The 21,239-nt window shown below is 44.4% G+C and overlaps 1 protein-coding gene and 2 pseudogenes across 7 annotated transcripts in view; 2 read left to right on the top strand and 1 right to left on the bottom strand.

Moving 5' to 3' along the window:
- SGF29 (SAGA complex associated factor 29) overlaps window positions 1–21,239 on the top strand; it is a 32,531-nt gene that overhangs the window by 4,299 nt on the left and 6,993 nt on the right. For 4 of the 5 annotated variants that reach the window (XM_053557030.1, XM_053557032.1, XM_053557029.1 and 1 more), the window contains exons 2-4: window positions 13,918–14,008; window positions 18,741–18,816; window positions 19,915–19,987. In XM_053557030.1, the coding sequence (XP_053413005.1) occupies window positions 13,934–14,008; window positions 18,741–18,816; window positions 19,915–19,987 (224 nt within the window). In that variant the 5' untranslated portion in view covers window positions 13,918–13,933. Of the gene's footprint in view, window positions 1–6,550; window positions 6,792–13,917; window positions 14,009–18,740; window positions 18,817–19,914; window positions 19,988–21,239 lie in introns of all 5 variants that reach the window. The other variant, XM_053557031.1, reaches the window with a different exon arrangement.
- LOC128562258 (60S ribosomal protein L14-like) lies at window positions 8,429–9,351 on the bottom strand (annotated as a pseudogene). The gene has a single exon (XR_008373388.1). The product of XR_008373388.1 is annotated as a 60S ribosomal protein L14-like (transcript).
- Window positions 11,524–12,661, top strand: LOC128562257 (prohibitin 1-like; annotated as a pseudogene). Its single transcript, XR_008373387.1, has one exon. The product of XR_008373387.1 is annotated as a prohibitin 1-like (transcript).

Raw genomic sequence — 21,239 nt, 5'->3', positions numbered from 1 at the left:
CTTTTCAAAGTTTTTCTTGTAAGGTTGGGATAGGAAGACAAAAATAGAAAAATAACTGATTATTTAACATCAGGTTACTTCAGCCTGCCCTTTTTGTGTAAGAATTAAAACTGAGAGAACTTCATTATCACATCCATTCAATATTTAAAATCTGACCTTTTTTGGGAAATTGACTGTTATCTCTCCTGATTTCTTAGAAAGTCAGATAACTTCCTTTATTTGAAAATTGTGGAACTCTGGCATGGGTGACTCCATTTTGATTTTTAGTCTGGTCTGTTGGGGCCTAGTACAGGGCTTAGTCCAAAACAATGACTTTGTTGACCTAAAGAAAGAAACTGAGGTAAATTAATATAGATAGAGAATTTATCTGGGCCACGGTTTTTGCAGCTCCGGAAACACTTCTAAGTTGCCTTGGAAAAAGCTCAAGAAAACAAAAGGAGGAGCTCAAGTTTTTAAAGAAAAAAGGATGAATGAGGAGAGGGGAATGATTACAAAGTTGTTTGTCAGGAATTGGTTTACAGAAATAATGTTGATTATTGATTGGTTATATGTTGTTGAATGATACGGGGTATGGGTTATGGTGTCCAGTGAATCAGATCTGTTTATAGCTTAGTCTAGAATCGAGATAGGAGGGCAGCTTCAAAATGATTACTTAGTTCAAGGTGTTGGGTGAAGGGACATGACTACTGTCTCATTCCAGTGCCTCTCTGGGCCTGAATATTTAAAGGGGGTGTTCACTTCCTCAGATGAAAAATTTCTTTCTCAACTTCCTATAATTTTATTTAACATGGGTATTCTCCTTGGCACTTGGTAGGTCCTTTGTGCTTGAAAGTTTGTTTTCAGTTCTCTGTCATCATGTATTCAGATGTATCCATTTATCCACCTGCTTATTTCAGCTACAAGTAAGTAAATGGAACTATTTGTGTAGTGTCTTTTTCTTTCTGGACTGTTTGCTAAGAGCAAGGCAGGGATTCTTTGTCTCATTCACTGCTGTATGTCCCTTGTGTCTAGCACAGAGTAGGTGCTTGGTAGGTATTATTATTATGTATTTATTTTTTATAATTTTTGTAGAGACTGTTTCACTTTATTGCCCATGGTAAAGTGCTGTGGTGTCACAGATCACAGCAACCTCCAACTCCTGGGTTTAGGCTATTCCCTTGCCTCAGCCTCCCAAGTAGCTGGGACTACAGGCGCCCGCCACAACATCTGGCTATTTTTTTGTTGCAGTTTGGCTGGGGCCTGGTTTGAGCCTGCCACCCTCGGTATATGGGGCCTGCGCCATGCCCACTGAGCCACAGGTGTTGCCTTTTTTTTTTTTTTGGGACAGAGTCTCAGGTTGTTTGCCTTTTTTTTTTTTTTTTTTTCTTGAGACAGAGTCTCAGGTTGTTGCCCTGGGTAGAGTTATTTTTTGAGACAGAGTCTCAGGCTGTTGCCCTGGGTAGAGTTATATGGTGTCACAGCTCACAGCAACCTCAAACTCTTGAGCTTAAATGATTCTCTTGCCGGGCGGTGCCTGTGGCTCAGCGAGTAGGGCGCCGGCCTCATATACCGAGGGTGGCGGGTTCAAACCCAGCCCCAGCCAAACTGCAACAGAAAAATAGCCGGGCGCTTGTGGCGGGCGCCTGTAGTCCCAGCTGCTCGGGAGGCTGAGGCAAGAGAATCGCATAACCCCAAGAGTTAGAGGTTGCTGTGAGCCGTGTGATGCCATGGCACTCTACCGAGGGCGGTACAGTGAGACTCTGTCTCTACAAAAAAAAAAAAAAAAAAAAATGATTCTCTTGCCTCAGCCTCCCAAGTAGCTGGGACTACAGGTGCCTGCCACAACGCCCGCTATTTTTGTTGTTGTTGTAGTTGTCATTGTTGTTTTAGCTGGCCTGGGTGGGTTCGAATCCACCAGCCTTGGTGAATGTGGCTAGTGTCCTGCCCACTGGTATTATTGAATGTGAATGAATTTATAAGGGGAAATATTTCTTCTCCCTAGGTGGGAAATAGACATTCCCTGTTAGAGTATGTTGATAGTAACTAATTTTTTTCTGGGTATGGAGAGCAGAAGATGTTGAACAGCCCAGCTTCAGAATTGTTGCAGTGTTTAAAGTTAAAACACTTTTTTAAGGGATTTCTAGGATTTAGTTCAGTTCTGCAATCTGTTTTGGAGACTTAGTAGGTGCCAGGCCCTGTGCTGAGAATGTAAAGATGAATAAAACTTCATTCTTCTCTTCAAATGGCTGGTGATCTGGCAAGAGAGAGAAGTAAGTGAAATTAATCTTTTGGTGTACATGTGACAAGTACAAGGAGGAAGTTTGTGTATAGTGTATGCTGCTCCAGAGATGCACAGTGTCCTGCTTTATTGCAGTGACTGGAACTGTTTTTCAAGCAGCAAGCCCTGGAAGCAAGTATTTAGAACAAGCTTTTGAAGAACATTTCTTACCATTGTGTTTAAGGTATTATTGTGAGGGGGTTATATAGAGAGATGACATTTGAACAACATGAAAGTTAGGGGTACCAGCCCCCTGCAGAGTCAAATACATATGTAAGATTTGACTTTCCCCCAAATGTAACTGTTGATCAGAATCCTTACTGATAATGTAAAATGTTGATCAATACATATTTTGTATATGTATTATATATTATATTATTAAAGTATGTTAGAGGAAAAAATGTCATCAAGAGAATCATGGCCAGGCACAGTGGCTCACTCCTGTAATCCTACCATTCCCAGGTAGAATGCAGTAGCATCATCATAGCTCACTGCAACCTCAAAATCCTGGGCTTAGGCTGGGCTCAGTGGCTCATGCCTGTAATCCTAGCACTCTGGGAGGCTGAAGTGGGTGGATTGCCTGAACTCACAGGCATCCTGAGCCAGAGTGAAATCTCATCTTTAAAAATAGCAGGGTTATTGTGGTGAGCGCATGTAGTCCCAGCTACTCGAGAGGCTGAGAAAAAGAGAATCACTTGAGCCCAGGTGTTGGAGGTTGCTGTGAGCTATGATATCACAGCACTCTACTGAGGGTGACGAGCTGAGACTCTGACTCAAAATAAAAAATAATAATAATAATAAATAGAAAGGCTCGGCGCCTATAGTTCAGTGGCTAGGGCACCAGCCATATACACCAAGGCTGGTGGGTTGGAGTCCAGTCCGGGCCTGCCAAACAACAATGACAACTACAACCCCCCAAAAATTAGCTGGGTGTTGTGGCGGTCACCTGTAGTCCCAGCTACTTGGGAGGCTGAGACAAGAGAATCACTTAAGCCCAAGAGTTGAAGGTTGCTGTAAGCTGTGACAGTACTGTCCCCAGGATGACAGCTTGAGACTCTGTCTCAAAAAAAATCCTCCTGCCTCACCCATCCCGAGAAGCTGAGACTACAGGTGTCTGTCACCACACCCAGTCAATTTTTTCTTTTTAGGTAAAGATGGGTCTCACTTTTGCTCAGGTTGGTCTTGAACTCCTGATCTCAAACAGTCATCCTGTCTCAACCTCCCAGAGTGCTAGGATTATAGGCGTGAGTCACTACGCCTGGCTAAGCATACCTTTTTCAGAATCTGCAACTTTGCAACCCCAACTCAACTACCTGTTTTTTGGAACAGCTACCTAGCATGGTTTAATCTGTATAGTAAATTTCCCTGGCTGTAAAAAAGATGTGCTAATGTATATTTTATAGGATTGCTATAATGTTTAAATGAGAAACACTTGGGTAAGTACCAGTCCAGTGGAAAAAAAAAAATCAACATTTTTTCTTCTTAACTTTTAAAAAACCAATTGATAATGTAGATTCTTATTGGTAGTAACTGGATTGAGAGTATGAGGTCTGAGAGTAGGGTATTAGGTGCCTTCTTTGTCTTTGACTCAACAAAGTTCTTGCTGTCTAAAACCCTGCGGGATTCATCCAGATATGTACCTTAAATATAGGATGTTTGGATTTGTTTGTTTGAAGTCTTGGCTACTAGTAGAAGGGCCAGCAATTTTAGACTTCATGTTTAGTGGTTACTATATTCTTCTGATTTAGATGGTGCAGGAACCCCTTGAACTTGCCATGGGATGGGGGGGTTTGGCTTTGTGCTGCAAAGAATTTGAGAGAGCCAACTAGTGACACAAAGTTCATTGAGAGGGAGACAGACAACGATCTTACTCCACAGAGTAGGGGTCCTCTCTTGAGCAGGAGGGGGACCCCTTATAGGCAATGGTAACGTTTTTATGTGTTCAAAATCCCCATACATACATGACCAACATTGTCTAAGGTCAGGCCATAAAGGTTAATTGTAAACTGCTGTCACAGAAAGGTGAGCTCAAAACAGTTTGTAAGGCATCTGGCTTAGTAATTCATCCATCCTCGGGTGTTCCAGGGGGAGATGGACTTCAGAGCACAAGTGAGGAACAGGTTCTCCCTCCATAGGGGAAGGCAGTGTGACAGCTCTGCACTGAGCATGTAGTTTTGATGATAGGAGTAAAGTCTCTGGCTTCTCTGCTGAGTGAAGTAGGAACCTCAGACATCACCAAGGAGACCCAGACCCAAGGCCTGAGGGCAAGAGCAGAGATGTAGAAGACAGAGAAGGTTTGAAGTATCAGAATGATAAGGGAAGGATAACTGTATTATCTGGCAGCATAGTGGGGGCACCTATTGTGTGTGATGGTGCAATATAATGTAAACCCCATCTGTCCAGGTGTGGGATTTCCTCTATTTTTTTTTTTAGAGACAGAGTCTCACTTTCTCAACCTTGGTAGAGGGCCGTGGCGTCATAGCTCACAGCAATCTCCAACTCCTGGGCTTAGGCAATTCTCTTGCCTCAGCCTCCTGGGTGGCTGGGCCTACAGGCGCCCCACAATGCCCAGCTATTTTTTTGTTGCGGTTTGGCTGGGGCCAGGTTTGATTGACAATGTAGATTGACCACACCTCGCCCTACTCACTGAGCCACAGGCACCGCCCGATTTCCTCTAATTTTAATATTCAAGGGCTGGGCGAGATGGCTCACACATGTAATCCTAGCACTCTGGGAGGCCGAGGTGTGTAGATTGCTGAGTTTGAGACCAGCCTGAGCCAGAGTGAGACCCATCTCTAAAAATAGCTGGTTGTGGTGGGTGCCTGTAGTCCCAGCTACTCAGGAGGCTAAAACAAGAGAATCACTTGAGCCCAAGAGTTTTAAGTTGCTGTGTGTAAGCTATGATGCCATGGCACTCTACTGAGGGTGACCAAGTGAAATTGTTGTCTCAAAAAAAAAAAAAAAAAATTTTAAGAAAAGAATAATTTAAATATTCTTTTTTTTTTTTTTTTTTTTTTTGAGACAGAGTCTCAAGCTGTCGCCTTGGGTAGAGTGCTATGGTATCACAGCTCACAGCAACCTCCAACTCCTGGGCTTAAGCGATTCTCTTGCCTCAGCCTCCCAAGTAGCTGGGACTACCGGTACCTGCCACAACACCCAGCTATTATTTTGTGGCAGTTTGACTGGGGCCGGGTTTGAACCCACCACCCTCAGTATGTGGGGCCAGTGCCCTACTCCTTGAGCCACAGGTGCCACCCTAATTTAAATATTCTTAGGTGTGAGCATGTAGAAGACTGGCTGTTGGTTTTAGCCAAGATTCCTGCTTTAGCAAGAAAGAAAAGCCACATAGCAAGTTTCCATACTAACCCATTCCTTCTCAGGACCCACTGAGTTCCCATTATCTGTCCAACTTTACCTTCTTTGTTGTAGCTGATTTGGGTGCTTAGCTCCTTCCTTTTTTCTCATTCAGTAGATAATCTCTAGTCTCATCAGTTCCCAAGACATTAGCAACAACCCATCTGCAGATTGTTCTTAGATTTATCCACTTCCAGTCTCTGATCTAAACTCCAGATATGTACCAGCCTAAGCAAGAGAGAGACCCTATCTCTAAAAATAGCTGAGTGTTGTGGCTGGCAGGCGCCTGTAGTCCCACCTGCTCACTCAGGAGGCTGAGACAAGAGAATTGCTTGAGCCTCAGAGTCTAAGGTTGCTGTGAGCTATGACGACACAGTACTCTACCAAGGGTGACAAGCTGTGACTCTGTCTCAAAAAAAAAAAAAAATAAACAAATACTACAGATGTTATTTCATGTTGTAGTTGTAGCTAATGCAACTTAACGTTCTTTTTTTTTTTTTTTTTTTTTTTTTTTAGTTTTTACTTTTTAGATGCATAGTGTCACTGGGTTGCCCTGGCTGGAGTGCAGTGGTATGATCGCAGCATCCTCAAATTCCTGGGCTCAAGTGATCCTCCTGCCTTAGCCTCCTGAGTAGCTGGGAGGCCACTATGCTTGGCCAATTTATTTTTTTTGTAGAGATAGAGTCCAGGCAGGTTTCACACTCCTGACCTCAAGCATCCTTCCAAAGTGCTAGGATTACAGACATGAACCACTTTGTCCAAGCCCTTCTTGTGGTTTTGATTTGCATTTCCCTGATGGCTAAGGATCGGGAGCATTTTTCATGTGCTTAGAGGCCACTCGTGTGTCTTTGGAGAATTGTCTATTGAGGTTATTTTGTATATGATCTGAGGTAGGTCATTTTTTTCTTTCTTTTTTTTTTTTTTTTTTTTTTTTTGTAGAGACAGAGTCTCACTTTATGGCCCTCGGTAGAGTGCCGTGGCATCACACAGCTCGCAGCAACCTCCAACTCCTGGGCTTAAGCGATTCTCTTGCCTCAGCCTCCCGAGCAGCTGGGACTACAGGCGCCCGCCACAGCGCCTGGCTATTCTTTGGTTGCAGTTCAGCCGGGGCCGGGTTTGAACCCGCCACCTTCCGTACATGGGGCCGGCGCCTTACCGACTGAGCCACAGGTGCCGCCCGGTAGGTCATTTTTTTTACATATGGATATCCAGTTGTCTCAGTACCGTTTGTAGAAAAGTCTGTTCTTTCCCCCATTGTCTTGGCACCCTTGTTGGAAATCAGTTGACCATTGATGTAAGGGTTTATTTCTGGTCTTTCAGTTCTGTTCCATTGATCTGGATATCTTTCCTTATGTCAGTACCACACCATCGTGATTACTATAGCTTTGTAGTAAGTTTTGTAATTGGAAAGTGTGAGTCTTTTTAACTTGGTTTTTTCATTTTCAAGATTGCTTTGGGTCTCTTGAATTTCCTTACGAATTTTAGGATGAGTTCACCAATTTCTGTGAAGAAGCCAGCTGAGATTTTTATAGGGACTGCATTGAATCTGTAGATCAATTTGGAGAGTATTGCCTGTACAACAATATTTATTCTTCTGATACATGAACATGGGATGTCTTTCCATTTATTTAGATCTTTTTTTTTTTTTTGTAGAGACAGAGTCTCACTGTACCGCCCCCGGGTAGGGTGCCGTGGCGTCACACGGCTCTTATGCGATTCTCTTGCCTCAGCCTCCCGAGCAGCTGGGACTACAGGCGCACGCCACAACGCCCGGCTATTTTTCTGTTGCAGTTTGGCCGGGGCTGGGTCCGAACCCGCCACCCTCGGCGTATGGGGCCGACACCCTACTCACTGAGCCACAGGCGCCGCCCCATTTATTTAGATCTTATTTCTTTCAATAATATTTTGTGGTTTCTGGAGTAAAAATGTACTTTTTTTGGTTAAATTTATTCTTAAGTATTTAGTTCTTTTTGATGCTATCATAAATTGAATTGTTTTAATTTCATTTTTGATTGTTCATTATAAGATTATATAAATACAATTGATTTTGTGTATTGATCTTGTTTCCTGCACCTTTCCTATTAGTTCTAACCTTATTGTTAGTCCTAATCGTTATTTAGTGGTTTTCTTTTCTTTTTTTGCAGTTTTTGGCCAGGGCTGGGTTTGAACCCGACACCTCCGGCATATGGGGCGGCCGGCACCCTACTTCTTGAGCCACAGGCGCCACCCAGCTTAGTGGGGTTCTATGGCTAAGGTTGTGTCATTTGCAAATAGAGATAGTTTTACTTCTTCCTTGCTAATTGAGATGCTTTTTATTTCCTCTTACTGCCTAATTGCCCTGGCTAGATCCTCCAGAACAGTGTTGACCAGAAATGACAAGAGCACGTTCTTGTCTCATTCTTGATCCTAGGGAAAACCTTCAGTCTTTCACATTTATGTATGATGTTAGTGTGGGTTTTTCATAGATGCCCTTTATCATGTTGAGGAGATTCCCCTATATTTCTAGTTTGTATATTACCTGTGTTTTTTTTTGTTTGTTTGTTTTGAGAGAGAGTCTAACCATGTCGCTGCAGAATTCCGTGGAGTCACAGCTCACCGCAACCTCCAACTCTTGGGCTTAAGCGATTCTCTTGCCTCAGCCTCCCAAGTAGCTGGGACTACAGGTGCCCACCACAACTCCTGGCCTTTTTTGTTGTTGTTGTTGTTGCAGTTGTCATTGTTACTTTAGTTGGCCTGGGCTGGATTCAAACCCACCAGCTTGGGTGTATGTGGCCAGCACTCTACCCACTGAACTACGGGCACTGCCTGTATGTTACCTTTTTTTTTTTTCCAACATGTCAAAAAGAATCTTTTATTACTTTTATTATAGCCTCTTATGCTTTCTTTCCAGATGCCTTTGGAGCAGGTGCTTTCTGGGCTGGAGCCTTTTGACCCTTCTGAGCTTTTGGAGGAGGTGCTGCCTTCTGGCCTGTGGCTTTCTGGGCAGGAACCTTCTGGGCTGCAGCCTTCTTGCCTGCAGTGGTCATCTTTTTTGCTGGAACTTTAGCAGCAGCACCCTTAGCAGATGCTTTTTGGGGAGAAGCTTTCAGAAGAGCTGCTTTTTGAAACTTCTTAACTTCATTCTTGATTACTCTGTTTCTCATTTTCTTTGCCTTCATAACTTTAAAATGATCAAAATATGTCATTTTAGCTTTCCTCTTTCTGGCTTCAATTTTCTTGGCCCATCTTGTGGCTGCCCATTTTGTATTTATATCTGCCTTCTGCCAGGCTTGTCGGATCATACTTCTGGCGGGCACTGTGTGGGAACTTGAGGATGAAGTCAGTGAGTTGCATGCATTTGAAAGGCATGGCCTGTCTTCTTACCTGAGTGCAAGGTCCATCAATTAAAGCCCTGTTTTGATCAATAACATCTATAATCGCTACAAGCTTTCCGGCGTGAGGCCCAAAGGAGACGTAGGCCACTCGGCCAACCTCCACGACGCGCCTGAACACCTCAGCCATCTGGCTCCGGGGGCGACAGCCAGCACGTGTGGCCCAAGGCGGGCCAGGCCTTCGTGGCCCTCCATGCGCTCACCAGCCGCGAGTCCGCGAAGGGCCCGAACCCGTGCACAGGATGCCCATGGACCATCGCCACACGCTGCCCAGGACCCTCCGAACACCACTGCGCGCCTCAGCTGCCCCGCTGAGTCGGAGGTCGAGCGGCGTGGTAATCAGGAGCGGAGCTCCAAACAGAAAGACTCACCATGTCGCTGTATGTTACCTTTTTAATAACAGCAGCAGAGATTTTAGGAGGATATGAATTGTGATTTGAGGAACAATTTTTTTTTTTTTTTTCCAGAGAGACAGAGTCTCACTTTATTGCCCTCAGTAGAGTGCCATGGCGCACACTGCTCACATCAGCCTTCAACTCCTGGGCTTACGTGATTCTCTTGCCTCAGCCTTCCAAGCAGCTGGGACTACAGGTGCCCCCAACGATGCCTGGCTATTTTTTTGTTGCAGTTTGGCCGGGGCTGGGTTTGAACCTGCCACCCTCAGTATCTGAGACCGGTGCCCTTCTCACTGAGTCACAGGCACCACCCAAGGAACAAAATTTTTTTTTTTTTTTTTGTAGAGACAGAGTCTCATTGTACCACCCTCGGTAGAGTGCCGTGGCATCACATGGCTCACAGCAACCTCTAACTCTTGGGCTTAGAGCGATTCTCTTGCCTCAGCCTCCCGAGCAGCTGGGACTACAGGCGCCCACCACAACTCCCGGCTATTTTTTTTGTTGCAGTTTGGCCGGGGCTGGGTTTGAACCCGCCACCCTCGGCATATGGGGCCGGCGCCCTACTCACTGAGCCACAGGCGCCGCCCACCCAAGGAACAAATTTTTAAAAAAAGAAAAAGGACATGAACATTTAAATACATGGAGGGAGGTTCACAATTCATTAAGTGGAGGAAAAGTTTATTCCATTCAGTGTGAATCTGAATGGAGTACCAGTGTGGAGTACAGTGTTACAATTATAGCTCATTATAACCTGAACTCCTAGACTCAGCCCCCTGAGTAGCTACAACCATAGGTCTAGCTAGCTACTATAGGTCTAGCCAGCATACCCAGCTAATTTTTAAAAACTTGTAGAGATGAAGATCTCACTATGTTGTCCAGGCTGGTCTTGAACTTTGGGCCTCGAGCAGTCCTCCTGTGAGTCAAGATTCTCTTACTTCAGCCTCCCAAAGTGCTGGGCTTGTGAGTCGCCACACCCAGCCAAAATGTCTTTATTTTATCCAATATACCTTTAGGCATATGTCTTTTTTTTTGAGACAGGGTCTCAGTTTGTCACTCTTGGTAGAGTGCCATGGTGTTATATCTCACAGCAACCTCAGTCTCTTGGGCTCAAGTGATTCTCTTGCCTCAGCCTCCTAAGTAGCTGGGACTACACAGGCACCCACCACAACGCCTGTTTTTTTTTAGAGACAGGGTCTTGCTCTTGCTCAGGCTGGTCTCGATCTCCATGCAATCACCTGCCTCAGCCTCCCAGAGTTCTAGGATTGCAGGCATGAGCCACCGAGCCCTGCCCACACATGTCCCTTTTCACCTAGTTTAACTGTTTATTACTTTTCATTATCTTTTTATACTCCTTCTCATTACCTTTTATTATACAAAGTATTTTATTTTCATCAGAATACATTTCCCTTTCCTTGAGTGAGATATTTTTTAGTAGTTCATTTCTCTTTCCTCTATAGTAGGAAAGTAACAGTGCTTTAACAGTGCGTTGGAAAGTGTCTTCATATATAGTCTTACTTGAATCTCCTAAAATATAGCAGGGATTATCCTGTTTTACAGATTTAAAAAATGGAATGTTTGAATCATTTGTCAGAATATTAGCAGCAGAGCTGAGGCTAGGGCCTGCTGCCTTTAGAAAGCACTTAAGGGTGGGCGGCGCCTGTGGCTCAAGGAGTAGGGCGCCGGTCTCATATGCCGGAGGTGGCAGGTTCAAACCCAGCCCCGGCCAAAAAAAAAGAAAGAAAGCACTTAAGGGGGCAGCACCTGTGGCTCAGTCGGTGGGACACCGGCCCCATATACCGAGGGTGGCAGGTTCAAACCCCGCCCTGGCTGAACTGCAACCAAAAAATAGCCAGGCGTTGTGGCGGGTGCCTGTAGTCCCAGCTACTCAGGAGGCTGAGGCAAGAGAATCGCTTAAGCCCAGGAGTTGGAGGTTGCTGTGAGCTGTATGATGCCATGGCACTCTACCAAGGGCCATAAAGTGAAACTCTGTCTCTACAAAAAAAAAAAAGAAAGCACTTAAGGAGTGGCCGGATGGTTCGTGCCTACAATCCTAGTACTCTGGGAGGCTGAGGTGAGAGTATCACCTGAGGTCAGGAGTGAGAGACTAGCTCCTGAATGTAGTGAGACCCCCATCTCTATTAAAAAATAGAAAAATTAGGGCAGCGTCTGTGGCTCATTGAGTAGGGCGCCGGCCCCATATACCAAGGGTGGCGAGTTCAAACCCAGCTCTGGCCAAACTACAACAACAACAAGGGGGAATTCATGTGGAGGTCAGAGTGGAAGCAGGTGTGAGCGGGTCCAACAGAAGGAAACATGGCTGCCAAAGTGTTTGAGTCCATCGGCAAGTTCGGCCTGGCCTTAGCTGTTGCAGGAGGCGTGGTGAACTCTGCTTTGTATAATGTGGATGCTGGACACAGAGCTGTCATCTTTGATCGATTCCATGGAGTGCAGGATATTGTGGTAGGGGAAGGGACTCACTTTCTCATCCCATGGGTACAGAAACCAATTATCTTCGACTGCTGCTCTCGACCACGTAACGTGCCAGTCATCACTGGTAGCAAAGATTTACAGAATGTCAACATCACACTGCGCATCCTTTTCCAGCCTGTGGCGAGCCAGCTTCCTTGAATCTTCACCAGCATTGGAGAGGACTATGATGAGCGTGTGCTGCCATCTGTTACCACAGAGATCCTCAAGTCAGTGGTGGCTCGCTTTGATGCTGGAGAGCTAATCACCCAGAGAGAGCTCGTTTCCAGGCAGGTGAGCGATGACCTTACAGAGCGAGCAGCAACCTTTGGGCTCATCCTGGATGATGTTTCCTTGATGCATCTGACCTTCAGGAAGGAGTTCACAGAAGCGGTGGAAGCCAAACAGGTGGCTCAGCAGGGAGCAGAGAGGGCCAGATTTGTGGTGGAAAAGGCTGAGCAGCAGAAAAAGGCAGCCATCATCTCTGCTGAGGGCGACTCCAAGGCAGCAGAGCTGATTGCCAACTCACTGGCCACAGCGGGTGATGGCCTGATTGAGCTCCGCAGGCTGGAGGCTGCAGAGAACATTGCATTCCAGCTGTTGCGTTCTCGGAACATCACCTATCTGCCAGCGGGGCAGTTTGGGCTCCTCCAGCTGCCCCAGTGAGGGCCTGCCCTGCCTGTACTCCTCAGGCCAACTGGGCCACAGCCCTGATGATGATTAATACCACCTCCCTTCTGCCCCCACCCAGAAATCACTGTGAAATCTCATAATTGGCTTAAAGTGAAGGAAATAAAAGTAAAATCACTTCAGATCTCTAAAAAAAAAAAAAAACAACAACAACAAAAAAGAACTTCTCACAGAGCTCCATCAGCTGATTAAACAAACCCAGGTAAAAACAAAAAGAAAAATTAGGTGTGGTAATGCATACCTGTAGTCCTGGATACTCGGGCAGCTGACTCTGGAGAACTGCTTGAGCGCAGGAGTCTGAGGTTGCTGTGAGTGAGGCTGACACCATGGCACTTCATGGCATTCTGGGTAACAGAATGAGACTCTGTCTCAAAAATATATATATACTTGGCTGGGCGCAGTGGGTCACTCCTGTAATCCCAGCACTCTGGGAGGCCGAGGTGGGTGGATTGCTTTAGCTCATGAGTTCAAAACCAGCCTGAGCAAAAGCAAGACCCTGTCTCTATGAAAAACAGAAAAACTGGGACAAGAGGATCACTTGAGCCTGAGTTGGAGGTTGCTGTAAGCTATGACCCCATGCCACTCTATCCAGCGCGACAGCTTAGACTCTGTCTCCAAAAAGAAAAAAAAAAAAGTATACACACACACACACACACACACACACAGTGGAATAGGGTACAATCCAAGGACAACTTGCCACTGTATTAGTTTCTTAGGGCTGTCATAACCAATTACCATCAATTGGATGGCTTAAAATAAGAGAAATTTATTCTTTCATAGTTCTGGAGGTCAGAATTCTAAAATCAGGGTTCGTTCCTTCTAATTTTTTTATTTTTAAATTTCACATTAATATAAGGGTATATATGATTGGGTTACATTGTTTGCCTTTGTTAGGTAGCTGTCTGACCTTACTGAACCGTCCACCCACCTTGAATTTAATTATGTTTCTCTCTTGTTAGGGCCTGTAGTTGTTCAGTTTACTAGAAGTGTTTGTTCCTTCTTGAATGCTCAGAAGAATATGTTCCATGCGTCTCTCCCACCTGGTTAGGCAGTTGCCAGCAATCCTTGACATTCCTGGGCTTGCTACTGGTTAACTCTGATCTGCCTTTGTAGTCACATACCTGTTTTTCCCATGTGTGTGCCTTTGTGTCTCTTCTCCTCTTCTTAAAAAGACATAGTCTGCACTGTAGATTAAGGGCCCATCCTACTCCAGTATGACCTCATCTTAATGTACCTGTTAGTTACATCTACAAAGACCCTATTTCCAAATGAGGTCATATTCATAGATACCAGGGGTTAGGACTTCATTGTATCTTTTGAGGGGATAGAGTTCAATCCAGGATAGTCACTAACAGAATTCTCTTGTGTTCTCACTGTCTACCAGGTGCCCCTCATAGACCATGGCCCTTGTGTCTGCTGATTCACGTATCGCAGAACTTCTCACAGAGCTCCATCAGCTGATTAAACAAACCCAGGTAAAAAGCCATTGCTGTCCACTCCTAGATGGGATGAACATGGGATGTCATGCTGAGCTGTGGAGGGGTGTTGGGATGCAGCTTGTGTTCAGGAACCAAGACAATGTAATGAAAGGAAAAGGTGGAGAATTTGAGAAATAACTACCATTCCTGTTGAATTTTCTTACGTACAGGATTTCATGATTCTTTTTAACAACTCTATTGAGAGATAATTTACATACCATACAATATATCCATTGAAAGTGAACAATTCAATGGTTTTTAGTATATTCTCAGAATTGTACAACCACTACCCCAATTTCAGAACATTTTTATCATGCAACAGAAATGTTCCAAAGGCACTAGAACTAATTCCCCTTTTTTCTCTAGTCCTTTAGTCCCTATAAACAAAGATAGTCTTACTAATAGGTAATATAATCCAAGAGTTTATAGGTCATTAACCAGGAGCTGGTCAAGGGCCATATCTTTTCTTGGAATGTTCAGAGTTTGGACTATCCTTTCTTACATGTTACCCCTCCCACTCTACCTTGGCCCTTGGCCTAAGCTCTCTTACAACACAGCAATCATATTTGTTTGAGCACCTGTATTTAGCATACTAATTATATAACAGGTACAGCAATGGCATCAGTATGAACAAGCTTACCATTTGGAGGAGGCATTTTGAGGTAGGGACAATCAAAGGACTAGGCCGGGCACAGTGGCTTGTACCACTTCCCATAACTTTTAGAGACTGAGGTGGGAAGATTGCTTGAGCATGGGAGTTTGAGACCAGCCTGGGCAACATAACAAGATCCTGTCTATTTTTTTTTTTTTTTTTGAGACAGAGTCTTAAACTAAGAGTGCCATGGCATCATAGCTCACAGAACCTCCAACTTGGGTTCAAGTGATCCTCTTGCCTCAGTTTTTCTATTTTTCATAGAGACAGGGTCTTGCTTTTGCTCAGGCTGGTTTTGAACTCATGAGTTCAAGCAATCCACCTGCCTCAGCCTCCCAGAGTGCTAGGATTACAGACGTGAGCCACTATAATCCCAACCCAGCCCAAGATTCTGTCTCTTAAAAAAAAAAAAAATTAAAAATCAGCTAGGCATGGTGGCACATGCCTGTGTCCCAACTACTCGGAGGTTAAGCCAGGAGGATTGCTTGAGCCTGGAAGTTGGAGGGTGCCATGAGCTGTTATTGCACCACAGCACTGCAGTCTGGGTGACAGAGTGAGAAAAGAAAAGAAAGAAATAGCCAATCTGTCCCACAGTTATACATTTTCATGTTTTTGTTCTAATTTGATAACTTGTTTCCTCCCTTGAGCTACTACTATTTGTACCTTATGATAAATTTGCATAGAATTTTTTTTTTTTTTTTTTTTTTTTTTGGTAGAGACAGAGTCTCACTGTATTGCCCTCGGGTAGAGTGTTGTGGCGTCACACGGCTCACAGCAACCTCTAACTCTTGGGCTTACGCAATTCTCTTGCCTCAGCCTCCCGAGCAGCTGGGACTACAGGCGCCCGCCACAACGCCCGGCTATTTTTTGTTGCAGTTTGGCTGGGGCTGGGTTTGAACCCGCCACCCTCGGCATATGGGGCCGGTGCCCTACTCACTGAGCCACAGGCGCCGCCTGCATAGAACTTTTTAAACATAGAAATTAGCTGATGTTTAGCTAAATCAAATTCTTCCTTAGGCCAGTAATTTTCCATCAGTATTACATTCTGAGGGAGCTGGCTTACTTACATTTTATTATCAATATCAGTATTATAGGCCAGGCTCAGTGGCTGATGCCTATAATCCAGCACTTTGGGACGCCAAGGCAGGAGGATCACTTGAGGCCAGGAGTTTGAGACCAGTCTGGGCAACATAGGGAGACCCTATCTCTCACTATCAGAAAAAACAAAATTAACCAGGCATAAAGGGCATACTTGTAGTCTTAGCTACTCAGGAGGTTGAGGCTAGAGGATTGCATGAACCCAGGAGTTCCAAGCTGCAATGAGCTTTGATTGATTGCACTACTGCACTCCAGCTTGGGCTACAGAGCAAGACATTATCTCTTAAAAAAATATATTTAAAAAATATATGTCAGTATTATCATATAGCTTATTTACATAAGTGAGCTGAATCTTACCAACAGTACAAGAATGTAATATGTACGGTAAAATGGTCATGGTAAAATTCAGTTTCATTACAGAACAGATTGGTAAGAATCATAAAGGTATTTGTTACACTTTTCCAACAAAATTGGCCCTTGCCAATATATCAGATACAGTTGGCTATGATTCATTTATTTCTGGGTTCCAACTTAGTTGGAGACAAAGGCAGTCACCCTGTCTCAGTTCACAAGCTGTACCAAGACTGGTTTCCTATTATATAGCAGGGTCCAGCCACCTCTCTCATGTGGGAAGGACACAGGTGGTATTCAGAATAATTCATAGCTCTGCTAACCATACTTCCAAGTCTGTCTTATTTTGATCTGTTTTTGGGTCAAGGGCAATCAAGGTGCTTAAGTGTCAATTATAGGTGCCCTCAGAGAACTTCCATAAGTTTAAGGGCCATAAGATCCCTATAGGTGTACCCCTCAGATCTCAGCAGCTAGGATGGAAAACTATTGCCTCATGGCTACTTTAGCCTCCTGTGTGTATTAAAATATCCAAGATCCCCTTCTGGGTCAGAGTACGAGCCCTGTTCCGACACTCGACTGTCCAAGAGTTACCCAGTATTTAGGGGCCTGCTTGACCCTTTCACTAAAGCCTCATCATCTCTTGTCTTCCTCTTGGATGATAACTCATTTTAGTCTGCTTATTCTGATTAAAAAATCTTTTCCCTCTCATTGGTGCTCCTTATTAAGTGTGAATTCAACTTGTCCCACGATGCACAGACCAACGCTTATCTCTCCTAAAACCCTTTTCAATATGTGAGCCAATGTTGTTTGCTCAGCCATGCATGTTGTTGTTGCCATTGTATACTACTGGCTTGAGGCACTTAGGATACATATTTTGTATACAATAATATGAGATAAATGGTAGTCGCATGTAGAAGTACTTTAGCCTGAACATACCATACAGCTTCCCATCACCTTTTCTTACCATGGGGCTGTTATTCAGGGGAATTTGAACCCACCAAGTCATGTCCACTATTCCCTACCAGAAACTCATTTCCCCCCTATTTAATAGTTTCCGTTCACAAATACAAAGATGATAGGTACTTGTGCTGTATAACTCGTTGTGGCATGTCATGCATGCCACTGATACATTTTGTCCATTATAACCAGGGACCTTTACTAAACGTTTCATTACCCAGGTTTATAGCTACACGCTGATCATTCTGCTGCCAGTTATATACCACACAGTCCCATAGGGATAGTGGGATAATTCCTTCCCAAGTGATAACCATTTTTTTGTTGTTGTTTTGCAGATGAAATGAATGATTTATTAAGGGATGGCTGGTGCTCGCTCAGGCACAGCAGCCCTTTCTTTTTTTTTTATTTTTTTGTAGACAGAGTCTCACTATGTTGCCCTCAGTAGAGTGCCATGGTCACAGCTCACAGCAACCTCAAACTCTTGGGCTTAAGCAAATCTCTTGCCTCAGCCTCCCAAGTAGCTGGGACTATAGCTACCTGCCACAACACCCAGCTTTTTTTTTTTTTGTCATTGTCGTTTAGCAGGCCTGGGCCGGGTTCAAACCCACCAGCCCCAGCGCATGTGGCTGGCACCCTAACACTGAGCTATGGGCGCTGAGTCAAATTTTTTTATTTTTAATAGAGATGGGGTCTTGTTCTTGTTCTTGCTCTTGCTCAGGTTGGTCTTGAACTCCTGAGTTCAAGCAGTCCACCTGCCTCAGCCTCCCAGAGCGCTAAGATTGCATTCAGGAGCCACTGTGCCTGGCCTCATTTTCCATCTGTCATTGATTTTTACCCAAACTTTCCCACCTTTGCAAAAGACATTAGGTTTGGCCACTGTGTTGGCCCAGATTGACAGCACAACACTAGTCTAATAGGTGTCTTTGCTCAGACCACTCCCACTTATAGAGAAGTAGGTTCTAGGCTGTTGGGTGATCTTAACCACTAAGCAACAGAGCTGTGTTTGCAGTTAACCCCATTTTGCCAGTTGAGGCAAAGGTACAACCTACTCCTCAGGCATTTAAAATTTTTCACATAAGGGTTAAAAGGTATAGTTATAATTTCTTGTTTAAGTCATCCCTGCTTCCAGCATCCTTCTTCCCCAGATCAGTTGATTGTAGATGTCTGTGTTAATTTCTGGACTCTTGATTCTATTCTGTTGATCTCTGTGCCAGTACTGCACTTTCTTGATTACTGCAGCTTTGTAGTAGATTTTGAAATTGGGAAGTGTGAGTCTTCCAACGTTGGTTTTCTCTTTCAAAATTGTTTTAGCTAATCTGGGTCTCTTGAGTTTCCATATAAATTTTAGGATAAGCTTGTCAGTTTCTATGAACGTGTCAGCTGGAATTTTACTGGGGATTGCATTGAATGTATAGATCAATTTGTCTTTTGTTGATAAGAGTGTCAGGAAAGTTACAACGTTAACTTTAATGCCTTTTGTAATGCTTTTGCATTAGCGAAAAAAATCATTTGAGAACCCTTATATTTATCTGAAATTAAAAAAGAAATCATCTTGAATTAGGATTCAGAAAATGAGATTATATTTATGGGACAGGACCTCTGGCCTGGGAGCAAGGTGCCACAGGGGGGTAATGGGCCTCCCTTGTGTCCTGTTGACCCTTATCCTTACAGGAAGAGCGTTCTCGGAGTGAACACAATTTAATGAACATTCAGAAGACCCATGAGCGGATGCAGACAGAGAACAAAAGTGAGTAGCTGGCTCAGGAGAGAGAGAGGGGGTGAGAAGGGGGCATGGTCAAGACTGGGAACATAGCGACCCAGTTTTCCCGAAAATAAGACATCCTCCGAAAATAAGACCTACTTACAGGAAAGATAAGACGCCCCCTGAAAATAAGACCTAGCGCATCTTTGGGAGCACACCTTAAAATAAGACACTGTCTTATTTTCGGGGAAACAGGGTATTATCATTTTCAAAAGAGACTTTTGCATGTATCAGAATATTCCAAAATAAACTGCTCCCTAGAGAGTAGAGGGCAGTTTTCCCTTCAGTTGGGTGACCTAAAGTTGCTCAGAAGACTTATGACAGACTGCTTAGAACTAAAGAATCTTAAAATCCCTCAACTGTGGGGACTGGAAAGAAAGTACAGTAAGCCTGCATCTAGGGAAACTTGCCCTTGGAGCATACATGCACCTTAGTTAGCTGATGTTTTTCCAGAACAGAGCTTCCCTCCCAGGGTGTCCCCTGCACATGCCCTGTGGCATCTAGGTGGTCAAACTCTAGGGTGGTGCCTTCCAACTCTAGGTAGCTTTTAGAATTGTCTGGTTTTTGTGTGCTGACAAATATTTTCTGGGCATGTCATGATAAAGAAAAGGCTCTTAGAAAGTCCTCTCCTAGAGGAGTGATAGCATTTGTACCATAAGGAAATAGGAACCCAGTGAACATGGAGAAATCCACCTCTGAGAGTACTATTTTTTTTTTTTTTTAAGAGACAGAGTCTCACAGCAACCTCCAAATCCTGGGCTTAGGCGAGTCTCTTGCCTCAGCCTTCTGAGTAGCTGAGACTACAGGTGCCCGCTACAATACCCAGCTATTTTTTTTGTTGCAGTTGGGCCAGGGCCAGGTTTGAACCTGCCACCCTCGGTATATGAGGCCAGCGCCCTACCCACTGAGCCACAGGTGCTGCCCATCTCTGAGAGTACTTCTGAACCAGTAAAGCTCAGTCAGACTTCAGTCCAGAGCCTTTCTGTGCCTCCCAAAGTCTGAGTCTGGTGTACTAGAACCAATGCCATGTTATTGCCACCTGCCCTTACCCACACCTCTTTATCCCTATGTTTTCCTCTGCAGTTTCTCCCTATTACCGAACAAAGCTTCGTGGCCTCTATACAACTGCCAAGGCCGATGCAGAGGCGGAGTGCAAGTGAGTACCGTTCTGCCCGCCTCACCATTGCTCCCTCCTCATCAGGGCACTGGGCTACTAGCGCCTGTGGACCAAACCTCCAGCCTGCCTTGCTCCCATGGAGAAGTCAGTTCTTATTCCCTCTACTCCCTTGGATCCCACCTCCCCTGAAGTATATTTCTAGGCCCACTCTCCCTCAGCCCTGCTGCTTTATAGACGTCAGCAAGGCATGTATCAGCACTGCCATTTACTAGTCATGGGACCCTACACAGTCCAGCTGAGACTCAATTGCCCCATCATTAAAATAGGAATAATAAGGCCAGTTGTGGTGGCTCATACCTGTAATCCTAGCATTTGGGGAAGCCGAGGCAGGAGAATCACTCTAGGTCAGGAATTCGAGATTGGCCTGGGCAACATAAAATTAGTTGGGAGTGGTGGTGAATGCCTGTGGTCCCAGCCATTTAGGAGGCTGAGGCAGGAAAATCACTTAAGCCCAGGAGTTTGAGGTTCCAGTAAGCTATGATTATGCCCCTGCACTATAGCCCAGGCAACAGAACAAGACCTTGTCTCAAAAAATAAAAATAAAATAGGGATAATAACTAAGTACATGATTGTAAACATAAAATGGAGTAATGCACGTAAAGTGCCTGATGTCAGTAGTTTTTGACGTCTTTTGACTATAACCCAAGTAAGAAATAAATTCTGTAATCTGGCCCAGTAATAATAACTCCCGTGTGGCCTTATTGTATTCCTGGTAATATTCCAAGTACTCTATATGTTTACTTCATTTAATCCTCATGGCAGTTCTTTAAAGTAGTTTATATTATTAGCCCCATTTTACAGATGAGGAAACTAAGGCACTGAGAGTTTACATGATCTGCCAAAAGTCACACAGCTAGTAAGTGGAGAAGCCCAATTTTAAACTCAAAGTCTGTATTCTTTAGTACCCTGCTGGAGTGGTATACAGTGCCTTTCTATAGCACACACATTTATTTTGGGTGTGTGCATGTGTATGTCAATATCTCATAGAGTTGGAAAAAGAGTTACAGCAGTTTTTGTGGTGGTAGTGTTTTAAATGCTGGGTGTTACCCAAGAAATTAATTTCATAACTCATGATGAGCTGTAGCCTGCAGTTTAAATACCACAGTGGCCTTGCATGTGCGGGTGATGGCTAACTTTGAGGGCCTGATGTGGGTGACAGCCATGAACCAGAGTCAACACCCTAGCATTACTAATGGCTCTAATGGCTCCAGCGGACCAGTTGGCAGACGAG

The sequence above is a fragment of the Nycticebus coucang genome, chromosome 12 (genome assembly GCF_027406575.1).
Source record: "Nycticebus coucang isolate mNycCou1 chromosome 12, mNycCou1.pri, whole genome shotgun sequence".
Classification (NCBI taxonomy): Eukaryota; Metazoa; Chordata; class Mammalia; order Primates; family Lorisidae; genus Nycticebus; species Nycticebus coucang.
Note: the sequence above shows the minus strand (reverse complement) of the source record. Positions and strands in the feature narration are given on the sequence as shown.